This window comes from Salmo salar, chromosome 16 (assembly GCF_965601325.2).
Source record: "Salmo salar chromosome 16, fSalSal1, whole genome shotgun sequence".
Lineage (NCBI taxonomy): Eukaryota > Metazoa > Chordata > Actinopteri > Salmoniformes > Salmonidae > Salmo > Salmo salar.
This window is the reverse complement of record NC_138306.1, coordinates 48,635,788-48,657,985: the sequence shown is the minus strand read 5'-3', so window position 1 is coordinate 48,657,985 and position 22,198 is coordinate 48,635,788. Positions and strand designations below refer to the sequence as shown.

The 22,198-nt window shown below is 44.0% G+C and overlaps 1 protein-coding gene across 2 annotated transcripts; it reads right to left on the bottom strand.

Annotated features, from left to right (window-relative positions):
- Positions 1–258: 258 nt before the first annotated feature.
- Positions 259–9,853, bottom strand: LOC106574034 (leukocyte elastase inhibitor). Of its 2 annotated transcripts, XM_014149547.3 has the most exons (7): positions 9,611–9,853; positions 9,243–9,477; positions 8,854–8,991; positions 8,516–8,633; positions 8,254–8,396; positions 7,836–8,000; positions 259–1,166 (listed from the first exon to the last, which is right to left on the bottom strand). In XM_014149547.3, exons 2-7 carry the CDS (start codon positions 9,468–9,470, stop codon positions 753–755), a joined length of 1,206 nt encoding a protein of 401 aa, XP_014005022.1. In that variant the 5' UTR covers positions 9,471–9,477; positions 9,611–9,853; the 3' UTR covers positions 259–752. The 2 variants fall into 2 exon arrangements, with proteins under 2 accessions (XP_014005022.1, XP_082818885.1); XM_082962759.1 differs by lacking the exons at positions 259–1,166; positions 8,254–8,396; positions 8,516–8,633; ... (1 more) ...; positions 9,243–9,477; positions 9,611–9,853 and adding an exon at positions 2,366–5,307 and having other exon boundaries at positions 7,836–8,002.
- Between the last annotated feature and the right edge of the window lie 12,345 nt (positions 9,854–22,198).

Sequence of the window (22,198 nt, the reverse complement as noted above, 5' to 3'; positions counted from 1 at the left end):
ATTAAATATCACAAACTATAAGCACTTGAGAGCTATATTACATAACAATACATAACAGCACTATCCACGTAGTAAAGGTCAAATACAGACTCGGTACACAAGATCAACAATAATCAACTAAACTGTGAAGGGCTCCCTTGCATTACTGTTACGTGAATTAAGTTATCAATGTTCTTAAACCGAACTTCAATTAAACTACTCAGTCTACCCCCCAGAGGGTGTAAGATTCTGGTTTAATGAAGCAGACGGAGACCCAGCTTACAATGGTCAGATTGTTTATTTACGAGAGCTCTGCCTAAAAATGAGGACACAGATCAGTAGAGAACTCCACCCCGCTTTAGGCGGCTGTATTTTTCCACAGTACACATACATTCTTTATCACACTTCTGCAACCTGTTTCCTAATCTTCTGCCCACCTAGCCGTTTTCGGGCAGTTGTTCCCCTCCATAACTCAGGGAGGCCCCTTTTCCTGTTACTTTCACAAGGTCGTCTTATCAACTCTGCCCTGCTCATTTTGAAATAGTAACAGTGTCTTACTCATAAACAGTCTACTCACACACAGTATTGGATTATAGTCTTTAACACATTATTATAGCCTTATAATTCTAATACATTTCACAAAGTTATATGGATTCAGAGTGGAATACTTTAGTCAAAACCTTAAACAGATCAATTATCTTATCAATTACATAACATGTTTTTCAAAATATTATTTTCCCTTCCTACAGAGATCTTCCCTCCCTGTCACCCTCCTAAGGTGAGGAGAACCTGCCCAGAAACAGAATGGATTGGGTCTGGTTGTGTCTAATGAAGAAAATAAAGGGGTGGTCTGCCGTGAAGTAATGCTTGTTACTGAAACCGTACATTATGCCCTCTGCCGCTGTGGACGCACCTGCCTCTGTGCCTCTCTCGTTCACTTCCACGAAGGCCTTGTGGGCTACAGTGGATAGGCAGACCCTATCTTCCATCGCTGCGTTCATCCCAGATAGGTCCGCTCTGTCCTGGTCGAACACATCCACCATGCCCAGCGAGGCCAGGAGTGTGTTTAGCTGGTAGTCCTCCTGCAGTTTAAACTTGGGGATTGAAACCTGGACTTTGGTCCTCGTGCCCATTTCCTGCCGTCTGGTCCACTTGTGGATCCTCTCCGGTGTCAGCGCTCTCCCCAGCTGTGTCAGACAGTGGAGAATGACAAACAGTGGATGATGTAACCACAGGAGGTTGGTGGCACCTTAATTGGGGAGGACGACCATGTGGTAATGGCTGGATCGGAATATGTGGAAAAGTATCAACAACATCAAACACATGGTTTCAATGTGTTTGATTCCATTCGCTCCGTTCCAGCCACTATTATGAGGCGTCCACCCCTCCACTGGATGTAAAACAGCACAGCTCTACATTGGCGGTATATGAACCTTGCTGCCAGTCTTACGTATGTTAACGCATTTAAAAGGTAAGAAGAGATATGTTTTTGTAGTCAGTTTGTGGAGAAATTTGCTTCGTGACATATTACTTTCCAAGCAATTAAATGACAGCAGAGGTTTTCACTATATCTACATATCAGTGGAGGCTGCTGAGAGGAGGACGGCTCATAATAATGGCTGGAACGGAGCAAATGGAAAGGCATCAACTATGTTTGATGTATTTGATACCATTCCACTGATTCCGCTCCAGCCATTACCACGAGCCCGTCCTCCCCAATTAAGGTGCCACCAACATCCTGTGCTTCATACTGGAAAAGTTGTGGATGTATGATCCACAGAGTATTGAACCATGGTCTTCCACGCAACACAAGACTAATAGTCCTCTGAGCTGTGGTGACTTGACTTTAACATTAATCTGAAGACTGTTATTTATCTAAATTACTGAAATATGTTTAATTGTTACCTAATTAAATTAATCATGTGACGAGTAACTCATTAGGATCTGGGGCACCACAAGAGCGGTTCTTTAAAGAGTTACCATCTCCCCAATTAAACTCTAAAAGGTCTTTACCTATCACATCTATAAACAGTCAACTTATTAATCATAACCTCGTATCATAACATTATTCTGAACAGTCGTAACCTCCTTGCATCTGCAAAAACCCGAACCTTACTTCAGTACTACACAAATTGGTTTATTTATTTACTAGCTAATTAAATGCTAACACAGGACAAACATACACAGTTAATATGTTAAAAAACAGGTCCCTAGCGGAATGACAACAACGTGGCTGCTTGTTACAAAAGAGATGGAGAGGGAGGGAGAGAGGGGGACAGAGACACTGAACATTGGTACTTTCAGAAACTACTCTCACTTACAGTAACCATATACTTTGCACACGAACCGCCGCCTGCTTTGAGTAAGAAATCATGAATGTATTTACGTGAAATGCCTTGGTTCGCCAGATATCTCTCTTGGAAAGGGAGTTGGGCCTTTTCGCGGCACGCTTGTAAGGCTCTGATTGTTCAAAAGAGTTCCAACAAGTCTTCTACCGTTGTTCTTCTCTGTAGTTGTCTGATATCCGGTGACTTGTCATGGAGTCCTGAACAGAACTACAGAGTTTATTTTCCTTCCATTAGCTCTTTGAAGATAGGCTAGCCAGCCGTATCGATGGTTCCCAGTGGGGTGATGAGAGTAGCGTAATACGATGGTTTGTAACGGCTGTCTTCTGTGGAAATGGACCAAGGCGCAGCAGGTATGTGAATACTCATCTTTAATAAAAATAAAGGAGTAGAGCATCCACTTAACAATACAAACAAAATATAAGACAGGAACAGTTTTGCAGGCACACAACACGCAGTGCAAAAACAACTACCCACAAAACCAAGTGACAAACATACTCCAACATATATGACTCCCAATCAGGAACAACGATCCCCAGCTGTTCCTGATCAGGAGTCACAAGACCAACACAGAACAATCACACACACAAGACTGCCACGTCCTGACCCCAAAACTACAACAACAGCTCCATCTGCTGGTCAGGACGTGACAGTACCCCCCCTCAAGGTGCAGACCCCGGAATGCACCTAACAACGAAAAAACACCAACAAACAAAATCCCCAACAAAACCCATAAACAATAACCCCTAAACAATAAGGGAGGGAAGGGAGGGTGGCTGCCGTCAACGACGGCACTGTGCTACACCCTCCCTCCCCAACCCACCTATCCTGGAGGTGGCTCCGGTGCAGGACGTGGACCCTGCTCCACCCTCGGCGTCGCCCACTTCGGTGGAGCCGATAGCTGCGCCAGGCAGACGGACCCCTCGAGCCGGGCCGGAGGACAGGAGGGCCCCTCGGGCTGGGCCGGGGGGCAGGAGGGCCCCTCGGGCTGGGCCGGGGGGCAGGAGGGCCCCTCGGGCTGGGCCGGGGAGCAGCAGGGCCCCTCGGGCTGGGCCGGGGAGCAGGAGGGCCCCTCGGGCTGGGCCGGGGAGCAGGAGGGCCCCTCGGGCTGGGCCGGGGAGCAGGAGGGCCCCTCGGGCTGGGCCGGAAGGCATGCGGGCCACTCGGGCTGGGCCGGAAGGCATGCGGGCCACTCGGGCTGGGCCGGAAGGCATGCGGGCCACTCGGGCTGGGCCGGAAGGCATGCGGGCCACTCGGGCTGGGCCGGAAGGCATGCGGGCCACTCGGGCTGGGCCGGAAGGCATGCGGGCCACTCGGGCTGGGCCGGAAGGCATGCGGGCCACTCGGGCTGGGCCGGAGGGCAGGAGGACCACTCGGGCTGGACCGGAGGGCAGGAGGACCACTCGGGCTGGACCGGAGGGCAGGAGGACCACTCGGGCTGGAGGACCACTCGGGCTGGACCGGAGGGCAGGAGGACCACTCGGGCTGATCCTGACAGGCCGGGCACCCTGGCAGATCAGGGCAGGCGGGCACCTCTGGCAGAACCGGGCAGTCCGGCCACTCCGGCAGAACAGGGCAGTCCGGCCACTCCGGCAGAACAGGGCAGTCCGGCCACTCCGGCAGAACAGGGCAGTCCGGCCACTCCGGCAGAACAGGGCAGTCCGGCCACTCCGGCAGTTCAGCGCAGTCCGGCCACTCCGGCAGTTCAGCGCAGTCCGGCCACTCCGGCAGTTCAGCGCAGTCCGGCCACTCCGGCAGTTCAGCGCAGTCCGGCCACTCCGGCAGTTCAGCGCAGTCCGGCCACTCCGGCAGTTCAGCGCAGTCCGGCCACTCCGGCAGTTCAGCGCAGTCCGGCCACTCCGGCAGTTCAGCGCAGTCCGGCCACTCCGGCAGTTCAGCGCAGTCCGGCCACTCCGGCAGTTCAGCGCAGTCTGACCACTCCGGCAGTTCAGCGCAGTCTGACCACTCCGGCAGTTCAGCGCAGTCTGACCACTCCGGCAGTTCAGCGCAGTCTGACCACTCCGGCAGTTCAGCGCAGTCTGACCTCTCTGGCGACTGTTGACTGGCGGGCAGCTCTGACGACTGTTGACTGGCGGGCAGCTCTGACGATGACTGTTGACTGGCGGGCAGCTCTGACGATGACTGTTGACTGGCGGGCAGCTCTGACGATGACTGTTGACTGGCGGGCAGCTCTGACGATGACTGTTGACTGGCGAGCAGCTCTGACGATGACTGTTGACTGGCGGGCAGCTCTGACGATGACTGTTGACTGGCGGGCAGATCTGATGATGACTGTTGACTGGCGGGCAGCTCTGATGATGACTGTTGACTGGCGGGCAGCTCTGATGATGACTGTTGACTGGCGGGCAGCTCTGATGAAGACTGTTGACTGGCGAGCAGCTCTGGTGATGGTTGACTGGCGAGGCTGGGTTGACACACTAGACTCCTGATGCGCGGGGCTGGTATAGGACGTGCCAGCCCGGAGACACGCACCTCCATGCTAGTGCGTCTGGCGGGAAACACCGGACCGAAAGGGCGCACTGGTGGTCTTGAGCGCAGGGTTGGCATCACCCCTTCCGGCTCGATGCTTACTTCGCCCTGGCACATGCGGGGCGCTGGTACTGGGCGAAGTGGGCTGTGCGTCCGTATAGGCGAGATGGTGCGCACCTCAGCGTAACATGACGCCCTCCACCTCGTACGCACCTCCCTGTAGTCACGGGTAGCTGGCTTACGGCTCTTCCCTGGCCTGGCCAAACTACCCGTGTGCCCCCCCCAAAAAAAATCTTGGGGCTGCCTCTCGGGTTCCCTTAGCTCCCTTAACTTGTCCGCCCAGAATTTTCTTTCGTCCTGCCAGGTCCATTCTTCCATTTTCTTCTCCTGTGGCTTCCTCCTCTTCTGCTGCTTGGTCCTTTGGTGGTGGGTAGTTCTGTAAGGGCTGTCTTCAGGAAATGGACCAAGGCACAGCAGGTATGTGAATACTCATCTTTAATAAAAATAAAGGAGTAGAGCATCCACTTAACAATACAAACAAAATATAAGACAGGAACAGTTTTGCAGGCACACAACACGCAGTGCAAAAACAACTACCCACAAAACCAAGTGACAAACATACTCCAACATATATGACTCCCAATCAGGAACAACGATCCCCAGCTGTTCCTGATCAGGAGTCACAAGACCAACACAGAACAATCACACACACAAGACTGCCACGTCCTGACCCCAAAACTACAACAACAGCTCCATCTGCTGGTCAGGACGTGACATGGTTTGAGCAGAGTATTAGAATGGTCCTACTTAACCTGTTGGGGCTAGGGGGCAGTATTTTCACTGCCGGATAAAAAACGTACCCGATTTAAACTGGTTACTACTCTTGCCCAGAAACGAGAATATGCATATAATTAGTAGATATGGATAGAAAACACTCTAAAGTTTCTAAAACGGTTTGAATGGTGTCTGTGAGTATAACAGAACTCATATGGCAGGCAAAAACCTGAGAGGATTCCATGCAGGAAGTGGCCTGTCTGACAATTTGTAGTCCTTCTGTTGCATCTCTACCAAATTTACAGCATCTGTGCTGTTACGTGACACTTTCTAAGGCTTCCATTGGCTCTCTAAAGTGTTCAGAAAGCGGAATGACGTGTCTCCTGTCTCTGGGCAAAGTACAGCAGCAGAGTTTGTAAGTGGCCTGCCTGGGGACAGAGACGGTCACGAGACTTTGAACGTCTTTGAATGAATACAACGTTGTCCAGTTGGAATATTATCGCTATTTGATGAGAAAAATAGAATAAAAATTTATTTTAAACAGCGTTTGACATGCTTCTAAGTACGGTAATGGAATATTTTGATTTTTTTTGTCACGAAATGCGCTCGCACGTTACCCTTCGGATAGTGACCTGAACGCACAAACAAAACGGAGGTATTTGGATATAACTATGGATTATTTGGAACCAAAACAACATTTGTTGTTGAAGTAGAAGTCCTGGGAGTGCATTCTGACAAAGAACAGCAAAGGTAATCCAATTTTTCTAATAGTAATTCTGAGTTTAGGTTGCCCCAAACTTGGTGTGTGTCAAATTAGCTAGCCTGTGATGGCTGAGCTATGTACTCAGAATATTGCAAAATGTGCTCTCGCCAAAAAGCTATTTTAAAATCTGACATAGCATTTGCATAAAGGAGTTCTGTATCTATAATTCTTAAAATAATTGTTATGTATTTTGTCAACGTTTATCATGAGTAATTTTGTAAATTCACCGGAAGTTTTCGGTGGGTATGCTAGTTCTGAACATCACATGCTAATGTAAAAAGCTGGTTTTTGATATAAATATGAACTTGATTGAACAAAACATGCATGTATTGTATAACATAATGTCCTAGGAGTGTCATCTGATGAAGATCATCAAAGGTTAGTGCTGCATTTAGCTGTGGTTTTGTTTTTTGTGACATATATGCTTGCTTTGAAAATGGCTGTGTGATTATTTTTTGGCAGGGTACTCTCCTGACATAATCTAATGTTTTGCTTTCGCTGTAAAGCCTTTTTGAAATCGGACAACGTGGTTAGATTAACGAGAGTCTTATCTTTCAAATGGTGTAAAATAGTATTTTTGAGGTATTTGTATTTCGCGCCACGCGATTCCACTGCCTGTTGACTAGGGTGGGACGCAAACGTCCCACTGGCCCAGAGAGGTTAAATTCGCTTTCGAAGATACTTTACTTAGGACAGCCAATCAGCCATACCAATTGATTGTCCGGGAGGTGACTTTATCGTCTCTACCTCGTGTTGAGATTCACAGTTCAAACCACTTTAAACGTGCAGCTGCAGCTTTATGCTTTTCTGGTCTAGTATGTTAATTTCTTGACTCATCATTTATACAGTTTGTTTGAAAGGGGCGGTTCCGTCAGGCTGACACACTCTCTGACCTCACTCTCTGACCTCACTTGGGGGGTGTAACTTGTCACTTGACTTGTCAGTTTTATGTAAAACAATTATCTCTTATAGTTTCTCAAATCACATTCCTCTCTTAACAGAAACACTTTCATAATTTTTCATATTACATGCACAATGCATAGTATGGAAACTTTGTACATGTAGTGGGTATACTTTCCAAGTTACAGTATTTCCTTCATAACATTTTTAATGACATCACAAAATAACAAACACAATGACATTAGTGTTCTGTAGATCACCTCTGACCACTCCCCACTTTCTATGTTAGAAATATTGTTCCAGTATTTGCTTTTGAACATGTTAGAATTTCGTCAGGAAAGGTCTCTTGAAACAAAAGACATGCCTTTGGTGAATATTGGAGAGGGAGACCTCAATCTTCCCCCCTTGATTTACGACAGGACGTGAGTTGTTAATCACCACTAGCTCTTTCCTCCCCCCTCTGCGGGTGAGAGGGGGTCTGATTGAAGTTATTCATTGCAAACCTGATCTGACCTATTTAGATTCTCATGGACAGTCATGACAGAGCTAAAGGCTGGGTCAATAGTGGTTTTGGCTACACCTACCTTCAGTAACTGGTCAGGGTCATTGGAATCTGCAGGCAAAAGGAAGAACATGCTCAGCTCCTCCCCTTTATATGGAAGCTCCAGAATTTGGAGTTTGAACTGGGATATGTAGTTGTATGGTAACTTCTTGACTTGAACCATCATCTGCACCTGTCTTTTCTCATTCTGAAACCACACAGGGTCATACATCAATAATCACAGTACAAATGACACACACACACACACACACACACACACACACACACGCAATCCAGAACCATGTTTAGGACTGTATATCCACAAGTTTTATGGCTTGAACAATTGGGGGGGGCTGGTTGCAATTATGCAATTGTTGCAGACAATGGATTTTCCACACTGATTTCAGAAGTATGTTTTTATGACTCAAATGGAGTATTTTCAGACACTGTAATTCTCTCACCTCATTGACTTGAAAGGTTTGTTCCCTGGTATCAGCTTCATGGAACTCACTTATCCATTGTGCTTTAAAATAGACTGCATTCACAAGAACCAACCTGGTCATGCTGCTTAGAGCTCCAGGTTTCAACATCACTTTAATTTTATCTGTAGATAAAGAACACAAATAATGAACGGATTCAACTACTGTCGTTGGAGCAGACACATCCTTACATTAACGTACAATAGTTATATTTTACACTCCTGAGTTACACCAGTCATCTTACTGTCTGTTTTCTTTTCCACCCAGCTGTTGATTTGTGCTCTGGACTCCTCTGCAGCCCCTATAAAGTCCATAGCCTTCAGCTCTGCATGGTAGAACTTCTGTGTGGCTTCAATGAACTCCTAGAGGAACCCTAAAGAGTCACTCTAAACTAAAGCAGCCGAGCATAGTACCAAAGAGTCTAGAGTAGAATATTTCCAATGGTCATCAATTTATTTCCTATATTTACACAATTCTCAAATTAGGGGAAAGAGGAATGGCAACATTTGCAAACAAGGCAGATATATTCAGTAGAGCTACTGCCTGCTGCTAGATATTTGGGAAGGGGCTGGTCTAACTCACTGGGAAGAAGTTGAAGGTCTCTTCTCCATACAGGCAGTTGACCAGTTTCAATTGGTATGAAGCTGAGGGTTTGTTGATGTTTGAGCTGAGTTTTTGAAAATCAGAGTGGACATCAGTGGCAGTGTCGAGACACAGGGTCTAGGAATAGTAGAATGAGTGAGTAGTATCTCTTACACACACTTGCCAGGTTGAGTGCTGTGGCAAAGACAGACAGGGCTGGTAAATGATCATATACACTTAGAACAAAATTGGTTGCTGGTGTGTGTGTGTGTGTGTGTGTGGTGTGTGTGTGTGTGGTGTGTGTGTGTGTGTGTGTGTGTGTGTGTGTGTGTGTGTGTGTGTGTGTGTGTGTGTGTGTGTGTGTGTGGAGTGTGTGTGTGTAGGGATACCTTTGCCATCTGTTCGGCGGTGTCTCCTTTGGCCCCCAGATAGACCATGGCCAGAGCTGAACTGATGCTCAGAGGGGAGAAAAATATGTTTCCATCTGCATGGTTTTCACTCAGTATACGGTAAAGGTCCAGAGCAAACGCTGTGTTGGAGTTCCGAACAGTGGCTGAAGGGTTGTTGGACCTATTTGGACTTTGTTGCCGAACGTAGCCGCTGAAACAAGATCCCATCTCAACTCTGCGAAGAGTTATGGATGAGAAAGGCTACTCATCCATAATTGTTATAATGACATCAATATAGATTATATTAAACAGATGTCTGTCTGTAAACAATGGCTATGAAAAAATAGAGATAAATATAGTCTACTTACATTGGTATTTGTCGTTGCTCTGAAACCCCTTTTCCTTCTACCGTTTATCAAGGACAGTTCTTTTACAAGTGGGAGTGGTTGCAGGAGAAGGAGATAAGGATGTGGTTTCCCTTTTCTCAGTGGTTCCCTCTCCCATCGACTCTGTGTCAGTATCATAACCCTGGCTTAGTTACCACTTTACAAGCTATAGAAATAGGCCTCATTGTAAATATACATGTATCTATGTGGGTCTTACATAGGCTGCGTTTACACAGGCACTAATTGGTATTTTGACCAATCATATCAGATCTTTCCACTTCAGATTTTTTTCAAAGCTGATCTGATTTTCTGTTCCCAAAACTAGATTATGAACAGAGTTGACTAAGTTTTGTAGGCTTTACCCTTTGTAAAAGTTGATTAAAACCGAGTTCTTTAGAGGAGTGCATATGGTAATAGAGTTTTTGCACACACGCACTTCAGAGTAGGCGTTCCCTAACGGAAATATGCAAATACATGCTAGAACGCGCCAATAGGATCTCGCTAGCTCGTGCTTGACTCTGCCCCCCTCCTTGCTTGTTTTGCCCACTATGACTCATTTGTTCCCATTGGAAACGACGGGTTGTGGTCTATCTTGGTTGAGCTATAAACATTTTTGGTGGGGCGTTGCCAAGGCGTTCACTCGTTTGAATTATTAAATGGCGACATCATGTGGCCAAGGCAGAAATACACGCAATGAAAGCAAGGTGGAAAGAGTTTATGAATGTATTTCTTTATTTTAAATCCCTAAGGTCGTTGTCCAATTAGCATAATACAAAAATCCCCATACAAATCCATCAGTTTAAACTAGAGCTATCTGTTTTTTGCATTGGATGCATCTCAATCCCCTCTGTGGAAAGATGAGACTCACGAACACGATGGTGTTTTGCTATACGACCCCCACAAGCATGTTGGGACTCCTCTGAAGTCGATCTGCCAACTTCTGTCTGTAGCGTCCGAACAGTTTGGGCTACACGCTAATATGACCCCTCTGTGGGTGAGACTCTCACAACAAGTACATGTCGGTTGTTTTGCTTGAGGACTAGGACTCACAAGACTCACAAGAATGGAAGTATATAGAGACTGTTTGGTGGCAAAAATAATGTCCAAAATAATAACAAATGTTTCCTGATCTTTCTTAAATCTTTCAGATATTTTTCATGTAGTGATACTTTAAGGGGTCTTAAAATTCAAAATCAAATAGCAAAATGCGCATGACCAAGGGTGCTCCATTCTTAAAAGGGACATCAGTAATTAACAGAACATAAAACTTGGTATGACCTTCTTTAAACAATTCCATATAGCTTAGGGGAACCCCTGCCCCCACCCACCTTCATTAATACCATAAGCAACAGACTTGCAGCGGGGTCTATGTATTCGCATATTTCAGAGTTCAATAGGCCTATCCTTTAAAAAAACTCATGCATTTAATCAATTAAAGAACTGATAGCCTCCAAGGCCACTGTCAGACTATCCCTTTTGGAGACCGCATAAGTTGCACATTTCTTGACAATATTGTCTAGAACATTTGTTTTAGGACTGATGCCCAACTGAACATTCTACTCAATGCATTGAGCAGATCCCTGGGGTTGTCTTGTTTGGGCAAAAAGTCCATCCTCTGTCCTCTCTCCTCTGGATTCTTTCCTCCATGACCCAGAAACCGATAAGTGTTGGTGGAGTGTGTCAATTTATTAGTAGGCAAAAGGAAAACGGTTCTCCCCTAATCGATACCCTCCTTTCAGCGAGGAAGGCAAGTGTAGGCTATCCTACCAATAGAGATAGATAGAGAACTCATCTTTGTATCTGTGCTAGTGATGTGTAGATCAGCAGTTTCTACACCTGCAAACGCCTGCAACTGCTAATAACCCATCTGAAACCGCAAGACTATATGTGAAAAAGTGAAAATCTGAGGCCCCCACCGGACCCTAACCCGCTAATATAGAAAATGCACTGCAGGCTACAGTCCGAGACAGGGGAAGGATTTTTTTGACAGGGGGTGCATGATTTTTTGTGCCTAATTTATATATGTTTCTGCTTAGAATTTCCTACATTTTGGTAGGCTACTTGTTAGTCAACTTGTCTATAATTAGATACAGTGCATTCTGAAAGTTTCTTTTTACACATTTTGTCACGGCCTTATTCTAAAATGGATTAAATAGTTTTTTCCAACCATCATTTATCTACACATAATACCCCATAATGACAAAGCAAAACAGGTTTTTAGATTTTTATTTTATTTATAAAAAATAAAAAACGGAAATATCAGATTTACATAAGTATTCAGACCCTTTACTTAGTACTTTGTTGAAGCATCTTTGGCAGCGATTACAGCCTCAAGTCGTCTTGTGCAGGACGCTACAAGCTTGGCACACCTGTATTTGGGGAGTTTCTCCCATTCTTCTCTGCAGATCTTCTCAAGCTCTGTCAGGTTGGATGGGGAGCGTTGCTGCACAGCTCTTTTCAGGTCTCTCCAGAGATGTTTGATGGGGTTCAAGTCCGGGCTCTGGCTGGGCCACTCAGGGACATTCAGAGACTTGTCCCAAAGCCCCTCCTGTGTTGTCTTGGCTGTGTGCTTAGGGTTGTTGTCTTGTTGGAAGGTGAACCTTCGCCCCAGTCTAAGGTCCTGAGCGCTCTGGAGCAGGTTTTCATCAAGGATCTCTCTATACTTCTCTCTGTTCATCTTTCCCTCGATCCTGACTAGTCTCCCAGTCCCTGCCACTGAAAAACATCCCCACAGCATGATGCTGCCACCACCAAGCTTCACCGTAGGGATGGTGCCAAGTTTCCTCCAGATGTAACGCTTGGCATTCAGTCCAATGAGATCAATTCTGGTTTCTTCAGACCAGAGAAACTTGTTTCTCATGGTCTGAGAGTCCTTTAGGTGCCTTTTGGCAAACTCCAAACGGGCTGTCATGTGCCTTTTACTGATGAGTGGCTTCAGTCTGGCCACTCTACCATAACGGCCTGATTGGTGGAGTGCTGCAGAGATGGTTGTCCTTCTGGAAGGTTCTCCCATCTCTACAGAGGAACTCTGGAGGTCTGTCAGAGTAACCATCGGTTTCTTGGTCACCTCCCTGACCAAGGCCCTTCTCCCCCGATTGCTCAGTTTGACTGGGCGGCCAGCTCTAGTAAGAGTCTTGGTAGTTCCAAACTTCTTCCATTTAAGAATGGTGAAGGCCACTGTGTTCTTGGGGACCTTCAATGTTGCAGACATTTTTTGATACCCTTTCCCGGATCTGTGCCTCGACCTCATCCCGTCTCGGTTTTTGCTATGACATGCACTTTCAACTGGGGGACATTATATAGACAGGTGTATGGCTTTCCAAATCATGTCCAATCAATTGACTTTACCACAGGTGGACTCCAATCAAGTTGTAGAAACATCTCAAGGATGATAAATGGAAACAGGATGCATGCACCTGAGCTCAATTTCGAGTCTCATAGCAAAGGGTCTGAATACTTATTGTTATAATGTATATACAGTTGAAGTCGGAAGTTTACATACACTTAGGTTGGAGTTATTAAAACTCGTTTTTCAACCACTCCACAAATGTCTTGGTAACTAACGATATTTTTGGCAAGTCGGTTAGGACATCTACTTTGTGCATGACACAAGTAACGTTTCCAACAATTGTTTACCGACAGATTATTTCACTTATAATTGACTGTATCACAATTCCAGTGGGTCAGAAGTTTACATACACAAAGTTAACTGTGCCTTTAAACAGCTTGGAAAATTCCAGAAAATGATGGCATGGCTTTAGAAGCTTCTGATAGGCTAATTGACATAATTTGAGTCAATTGGAGGTGTACCTGTGGATTAGAGGTCGACCGATTATGATTTTTCAACGCCGATAACGATACCGATTGTTGGAGGACCAAGAAAAGCCGGTACCGATTAATCAGACAAGTTTTTTATTTATTTATTTGTAATAATGACAATTACAACAATACTGAATGAACACTTATTTTAACTTAATAGAATACATAAATACTATCAATTTAGCCTCAAATAAATAATGAAACATGTTCAATTTGGTTTAAATAATGCAAAAACAAAGTGTTGGAGAAGAAAGTAAAAGTGCAATATGTGCCATGTAAAAAAGCTCATGTTTAAGTTTCTTGCTCAGAACATGGGAACATATGAAAGCCGGTGGTTCCTTTTAACATGAGTCTTCAATATTCCCAGGTAAGAAGTTTTAGGTTGTAGTTATTATAGGAATTATAGGACTATTTCTCTCTATACGATTTGTATTTCATATACCTTTGACTATTGGATGTTCTTATAGGCACTTTAGTATTGCCAGTGTAACAGTATAGCTTCCGTCCCTCTCCTCGCTCCTACCTGGGCTCGAACCAGGAACACATCGACAACAGCCACCCTCGAAGCAGCGTTACCCATGTAGAGCAAGGGGAACAACTACTCCAAGTCTCAGAGCGAGTGATGTTTGAAACGCTATTAGCGCTCACCCGGCTAACTAGCAAGCCATTTCACAAGAGCTGCTGGCAAACAAAGGTGCTGTTTGAATGAATGCTTACAAGCCTGCTGCTGCCTACCATTGCTCAGTCAGACTGCTCTATCAAATATCAAATCATAGACTTAATTATAATATAATAACACACAGAAATACGAGCCTTTGGTCATTAATGTGGTCGAATCCGGAAACTATCATTTCGAAAACGAAACGTTTATTATTTCAGTGAAATACGGAACCGTTCCGTATTTTATCTAACGGGTGGCATCCCTAAGTCTAAATATTCCTGTTACATTGCACAACCTTCAATGTTATGTCCTAATTATGTGCAATTCTGGCAAATTAATTATGGCCTTTGTTAGGGATAAATGGACTTCACAGTTCGCAATGAGCCAGGCAGGCCAAAACTGCTGTATATACCCTGACTGCTTGCACATAATGCAAGAGAAGTGACACAACTCCACTAGTTATAAGAAATTCGTGTTAGCAGGCAATATTAACTAAATATGCAGGTTTAAAAATATATACTTGTGTATTGATTTTAAAGAAAGGCATTGATGTTTATGGTTAGGTACATTGGTGCAACGACAGTGCTTTTTTCGCAAATGCGCTTTTTAAATCATCACCTGTTTGTCGAAGTAGGCTGTGATTCGATGAGAAATTAACAGGCACCGCATCGATTATATGCCATGCAGGACACTTTAGATAAACTAGTAATATCATCAACCATGTGTAGTTAACTAGTGATTATGTTAAGATTGATAGTTTTTTATAAGATTAGTTTAACACTAGCTAGCAACTTACCTTGGCTTCTTGTTGCCCTCGCGTAACAGGTCGTCAAAAATCTGTTGCCCTTGCGTAACAGGTGGTTGCTCCTCGTGGAGTGCAATGTAAGGCAGGTGGTTAGAGCGTTGGACTAGTAACTGGAAGGTTGCAAAAACGAATCCCTGAGGTGACAAGGTAAAAATCTGTTGTTCTGCCCCTGAACAAGGCAGTTAACCCCTGTTCCTAGGCTAGTCATTGAAAATAAGAATGTGTTCTTAATCTGACTTGCCTAGTTAAATAAAAGTGTAAAAAAAAAAAATGTAAGTACATTTTTTTTTTTAAATAAAAATAATTTTGCAAATCGGTGGCCAAAGATACCGATTACCGATTGTTATGAAAACTTGAAATCGGCCCTAATTAATCGGCATACCTCTACTGTGGATGTATTTCAAGGCCTACCTTCAAACAAATCAAAAGAAATCAGTCAAGCCCTCAGAAACAAAATTGTAGACCACAAGTCTGGTTCATCCTTGGGAACAATTTCCAAATGCCAAAGGTACCGCGTTTATCTGTACAAACAATAGTACGCAAGTATAAACACCATGGGACCACGCAGCCATCATACATTGGTCCCGTGTGGCTCAGTTGGTAGAGCATGGTGTTTGCAATGCCAGGGTTGTGGGTTTGATTCCCACAAGGGACCAGTACGGGGGAAAAAATGTATGAAATGTATGCATTCACTACTGTAAGTCGCTCTGGATAAGAGCGTCTGCTAAATGACTAAAATGTAAAATACCGCTCAGGAAGGAGATGCGTTCTTTCTCCTAGAGATGAATGTACTTTGGTTCAAAAAGTGCCAATCAATCCCAGAACAACAGCAAAGGACCTTGTGAAGATGCTGGAGGAAACAGGTACAAAAGTATCTATATCCACAGTAAAACGAGTCCTATATCAACATAACCTGAAAGGCCGCTCAGCAAGGAAGAAGCCACTGCTCCAAAACTGCCATAAAAAAAGCCAGACTATGGTTTGCAACTGCACATGGGGACAAAGATTGTACTTTTTGGAGAAATGTCCTCTGGTATGATGAAACAAAAATACAACTGTTTGGCTATAATGACCATTGTTATGTTTGGAGGAAAAAGGGGGAGGCTTGCAAGCCAAAGAACACCATCCCAACCGTGAAGCACGGGGGTGGCAGCATCATGTTGTGGGGGTGCTTTGCTGCAGGAGGGACTGGTGCACTTCACAAAATAGATGGCATGATGAGGATGTAAAATTATGTGGATATATTGAAGCAACATCAAGACATCAGTCAGGAAGTTAAAGCTTGGTCGCAAATGGGTCTTTCAAATGGACAAGGACCCCAAGCGGACTTACAAAGTTGTGGCAAAATGGCTTAAGGACAACAAAGTCAAGGTATTGGAGTGGCCATCACAAAGCCCTGACCTCAATCCCATGGAAAATTTGTGGGCAGCACTGAAAAAGCGTGTGCGATCAAGGAGGCCTACAAACCTGACTCAGTTACACCAGCTCTGTCAGGAGGAATGGGCGAAAATTCATCCAACTTATTGTGGAAGGCTACCCGAAATGTTTGACCCAAGTTCAACAATTTAAAGGCAATGCTACCAAATACGAATTGAGTGTATGTAAACTTCTGACCCACTGCGAATGTGATGAAAGAAATAAAAGCTGAAATAAATCATTCTCTCTACTATTATTCGGACATTTCACATTTTTTAAATAAAGTGGTGATCCTAACTGACCTAAGACAGGGAATTTTTACTAGGATTAAATGTCAGGAATTGTGAAAAATGTTGTTTAAATGTATTTGGCTGAGGTGTATGTAAACTTCTCACTTCAACTGTATAAATACATATATTTTTTAAATAAATTTGCAAAAATGGCTAAAACCTGTTTTTGCTTTGTCATTACGTGGTATAGTGTGTAGATAGATGAGGATTTTTTTTATTTAATCCATTTTAGAATAAGGCTGTAACGTAACAAAATGTTGAAAAAGTCAAGGGGCCTGAATACTTTCCGAATGCACTCTATGTTGCCCAAGAAGACATAATAAACCCTTTCTCACCACAATTATCGAATAAATGCTTAAATCTAGTTGACATCGCTAAAGTTTTCTGTCATCTCTGCTTCTTTAGTGGAGCAAAGGCATTTAGGGACTGAGGATTAAATGCCATAACTCTGTGCAAAATTTCCAAATTAAATCCGTTTGATTGGTTGTAAAGATATCAAGACGATGTGAGAGGTTATAGACCTACAGTCAGTGTCCAGATTTCAGTTTCCATTTAACCCATCTGAACAGTAGACTACAGTTCCCTTGATGTGCCATTGGCCTATTTGAAGTCCCCATCTTGTGACTGTCCAATTTGTATAGCACCTCACAATCATCACCCTCCTATCATCCTCTTTAACTACTTCACCAAATCATTCCCAAACATTACTTTTCTGGCCCTCACTTGTCTTTATTTTAAACTCTCAATTTTGCAGCTTTTCTCTTATTGAATTAAACTCCGATGTTGTCCTTTTTGCCTAAGTGGATCGACAACCTTTTCCTGCCCGCTCCCAAAAGCATTTGATTGGCGTGTGGGTAAAGTTAGATGGTACGTCCTCAGCACTCCATTTTTGTTTTTGACCGGTCTTAACCAGGTGCACCGAGGGTCATCGTAATGTTTACATAGTGGGTTAAGAGAACTAACGTAGCAGGTTAGGATAATTAAGGTGGCAGGTTCAGAAAATTAAGTTAAGGTTAGGAAAGGAGTTAGGTTTAGCTAAAATGCTACAGTTGTCAACAATCGGCATGTTGTGCAACCCAATCATCCAGGCAAAACGGTATTGAGTGGCAACAGATCTGCCCAATTAGCTGATTCGCTTTTCCATACATCCTGTTCTGTTGATCCGCCCACTTCTGTTGACACGCCCATTTCCAGACACCATGTATGCAGTTACCCATGATTTTTTAAATCAGCTATTGTTTTCTTGAAGGAGAAAAGTATGCAAACAGAAAAAAAGTATATGCTACTTACCCTTTTGCCTATAAAATGTCTTGCACAACTAGCTAAATTTGTTTTTAATCACTTTATACATTTATTTTGTAAACGTCGTTTGCGTGACTGACTGATCTACAAATAACATGGAGTAGTTATTTATGATTTATGAATATTATTTTTGTTGATCAGTCTGCCGGAAGTTGCCTGCAATGTCAACTGCTATGTCAAACAAGCCCTCTCATTTAATACAAGCGTGTTTTTAAACACTTTCCCTCTCCTCTACTACCTTTAACGTTTTTTTAAATGAGGCCAGAGGAAGGTTTAGAGAGGACGCACGAGTTTAGCTAATTTAATTTGAGAAAAGGAAAGGCCACTGAGTCTGAGTTGTTGGATCGACAATGTCCATAATGAACGTGTTATGTTTTTTATTTTATTCATCAAGCAATTCAGTATTAAATTGCACTTTATATTAATTAATTAAACTTTAACTTGAAAACGTAAGGATAGCAAGGCAAACTTTTTTTTTTTTAAGTCAAACAATGTTTGACTTCATAATCAGTTCTCTGAGACTTGATTATGACGTCGGGCATTAGTCGATGTGATATGTGTCGGTACAACAACCCGAGTCAGGGATCTTTTTCACTGACTGTACACTGAGAAGATTATACAAGATTTAGGTAATATTTTCTAAATGTGATGTCCTTGGTTTTATCATATGTGCATGTTTATCCTATTTTCCCATACGTTTATTAATTGATTTCACCTCGCAAGATGCAAAGGAAAGTTGCCACGATTATTAATTAATCATTCAATAGAAAGGGGGAAAACTGTTGCTGACCAGATATTGCCACAGGGTGACGCGAAAAAAAGAGAGATCCTAAGAGACAGCCTTAACTCAAAATAAGAGGGTGTTTTGCAACTGTCTGTCTGGCCCGCGGACTCCTCCTCCACCTAACTGTCAGTAGCAACGTTCTGGTTGAGTCCCGTTTGCCTTGTGCTAGCAAATACTGTATCAGATTTTTTTGGGTGAAAGTGTTACGAAGAGCCAACAAAGGGGTTGGCTCTTTATACCCAGTCCTGTCTGCCACTAAGTTGTTGTTCGGAAATGTGTAGGGCTGCTGGTTGCAATTAGCCAAGTTATCGTTCCATTAGAGAGGGGTTCCATTTGACAGCTCGCCGCCTGGGACAGGGAGCTCGCGCTCTGCCTCTCTGCCTTACCCATGATGGCGACCCAAGAAGCGGGTAAGTCAGGACAAAATATGTTTAATGGTTCTAGCTAGTTACAGTAGCTATGCTGTGAACTCGTGACGTGCTGTAACTAACAGTTTGCAAGGCAGATTCATAACTTTTTTTCTCATATGGGGATGCTGCTGTTTGTGTCCGTGAGACGGCGGCTGAAGTGTCAGCATCTTGTTGATAAAACATAACGCGTACTGATGTTCACAACACGCACGAGTATCTCTTTGACACACACAGACTTTTGAGAAATAGTTTCCAAGCTTCTAGGGGCACAGTCAACACATTTCCTATTATTTAGATGGCAATTATGTGCTGTTTGCTTTAAAATGTCTCAGCCGGGTTTTTTCTCTCTCTCGGTCTCGGTCTCTTTCTCTCTCTGTGTGTGTGTGTGTTGTGGTCTCTTTCTCTGTGTGTGTGTTGTGGTCTATTTTTCTTATGTAGCCTGGCTGTGTGTATGGCAGTAGTCATGCTAGACCTGCCCCTCCCTTAACAGGAACACAGAACGTTCTAACTCTCCTCTCTGATGTTCTAGGAGGAACATCATCCAATTTACTAATGAGGATCAGCTTCAAGCTGTTACGGAAAGACACGTGTCTTTGTTTGTGTGTATTTTATACCGCTGTTCTCCTGTATGTGTGTCAGGTCTAAGGATGCTTTTTTTCTAGTGTGTGGACAGGATTTGTGTCCCCATGTAATTATAGGCTAGCGAGCTACGAAATAAGAAAATATTCAGACCCCTTTACTTTTTCCACATTTTGTTAAGTTACAGCTTTATTTAAAAAAAAATCTCAATCTACACACAATACCCCATAATGACAACGTTTTTAGACATTTTTGCAAAAAAAACATACCTTTTTATAAGTATTCAGACCCTTTGCTATCAGACTCGAAATTGAGCTTAGGTGCATCCTGTTTCCATTGATCATCCGTGATGTTTCTACAACTTGATTGAAGTCCACCTGTGGTAAATTCAATTGATTGGACATGATTTTAGAAAGGCACACATCTGTCTATATAAGGTCCCACAGGTGACAGTGCATGTCAGAGCAAAAACCAAGCCATGAGGTCGAAGGAATTGTCCGTAGAGCTCCAAGCCAGGATGATGTCGAGGCACAGATCTGGGGAAGGGTACAAAAAAAGGCTGCAGCATTGAAGGTCCCCAAGAACACAGTGGCCTCCATCATTCTTAAATTTAAGAAATTTGGAACCACCAAGACTCTTCCTAGAGCTGGCCGCCCGGCCAAACTGAGCAATCTGGGGAAAAGGGCCTTGGTCAGGGAGGTGACCAAGAACTTGATGGTCACTCTGACAGATCTCCAGAGTTCCTCTGTAGAGATGGGAGAATCTTCCAGAAGGACAACCATCTCTGCAGCACTCCACCAATCAGGCCTATATGGTAGAGTGGCCAAACATAAGCCACTCCTCAATAAAAGGCACATGACAGCCTGCTTGGAGTTTGCCAGAAGGCACCAAAAGGACTCTCAGACCATGAGAAACAAGATTCTCTTGTCTGATGAAACCAAGATTGAACTCTTTGGTCTGCATGCCAAGCGTCACATCTGGAGGAAACCTGGCACCATCCCTACGGTGGCAGCATCATGCTGTGGGGATGTTTTTCAGTGGCAGGGACTGGGAGACTAGTCAGGATCGAGGGAAAGATGAACGGAGCAAAGTACAGAGAGATCCTTGATGAAAACCTGCTCCAGAGCATTCAGGACCTCAGACTGGGGCAAAGGGTCACCTTCCAACAGGACAACGGCCCTAAGCACACGGCCAAGATGACACAGGAGTGGCTTCGGGACAAGTCTCAATGTCCCTGAGTGGCCCAGCCAGAGCCCAGACTTGAACCCATTCAAACATCTCTGGAGAGACCTGAAAATAGCTGTGCAGCAACGCTCCCCATCCAACCTGACAGATCTTGAGAAGAATGGGAGAAACTCCCCAAATACAGGTGTGCGAAGCTTGTAGCGTCGCACCAAAGAAGACTCGAGGCTGTAATCACTGCCAACGGTGCTTCAACAAATTACTGAGTAAAGAGTCTGAATACTTATGTAAATAATACATATGCAAATAATACATTTGAGAAATTCTAACTTGTTTTTGCTTCATCAATTTATAGAATAATGTGGTGGAAAAAGTCAAGGGGTCTGAATACTTCCCGAATGCACTGTAGATGAGAGGGGTTGATTAGATTGCAGGATCAGGGAAAGAAAGAGGGGAGGAGAGCTTAGTGAAGGAGGGAACTGAAGGCTATTGTAATGAGAAGAGGATTGGGAAGCAGGATAAAGCGCTGAGACGGCAAGAGATGCCATTTTCAGTGGAATAGAGGATTTGAGAGAATTAGCCTATGGTACAATATGTTCAGTGACGCTAAAGCTTCTTTTCACACCAGAGGAAGGTAATGTATTCCGGACTCCATTGCATAACAATGAGAATGCTATTAATGTAGGCTACTTGAACCTGGCTGGCTGGATGTTTTTACCCAATCTCATGGTGTTGGCTCAATCCCACTTGATCACTTGACCTACATCAATGTCTTTTTGTCTGTCAGTAACCATGGAAAAGGACAGACACTGCTCTATGCCCTAGCAACCTAAACTTGTTGTTAGTTGTTTACTGTAGTGTTGTCAGAGCTGCTGATAGTGTGGGCCATCTTCCTTTTTCTCAACTCTGTTGTCTGAATTTGCATATCACTCACATGTCTGACTTCCTGTCTCACCACACACCACATCCTCTTACACCTTATGCCATGCCTTTACCCTGTATTTTGGCTTCTCTGCAGTACTAGTTACCAGAGGTGTGGACTCGAGCCATGTGACTTGCACTCGTCTGACTTGAGTCACAAATTTGATGACTTGACTTGGAGCCTCAAGAATTGGGACTCAACTTTGACTTGAGACTGACTTATTTATCTGGCCAGGTTTTGTCTCTGTGGATTGCTCTCCACGCAGCCAGAGACAGTACCGCACTTGCAAAAAAATGGATTGGTTAGTGAAATGCACTAACTGCTCTCTGATTGGACCAGCAAACTGTCAATCACAGGTCTGAGCTTTTTTTTTGTGTGTTATTTCTTACAATGTTACCCC

What these genes read in the sequence shown, in the direction of transcription:
- LOC106574034 (XM_082962759.1), bottom strand. Translation starts at nt 5,192, where the DNA reads ATGGAAGAATGGACCTGGCAGGACGAAAGAAAATTCTGGGCGGACAAG.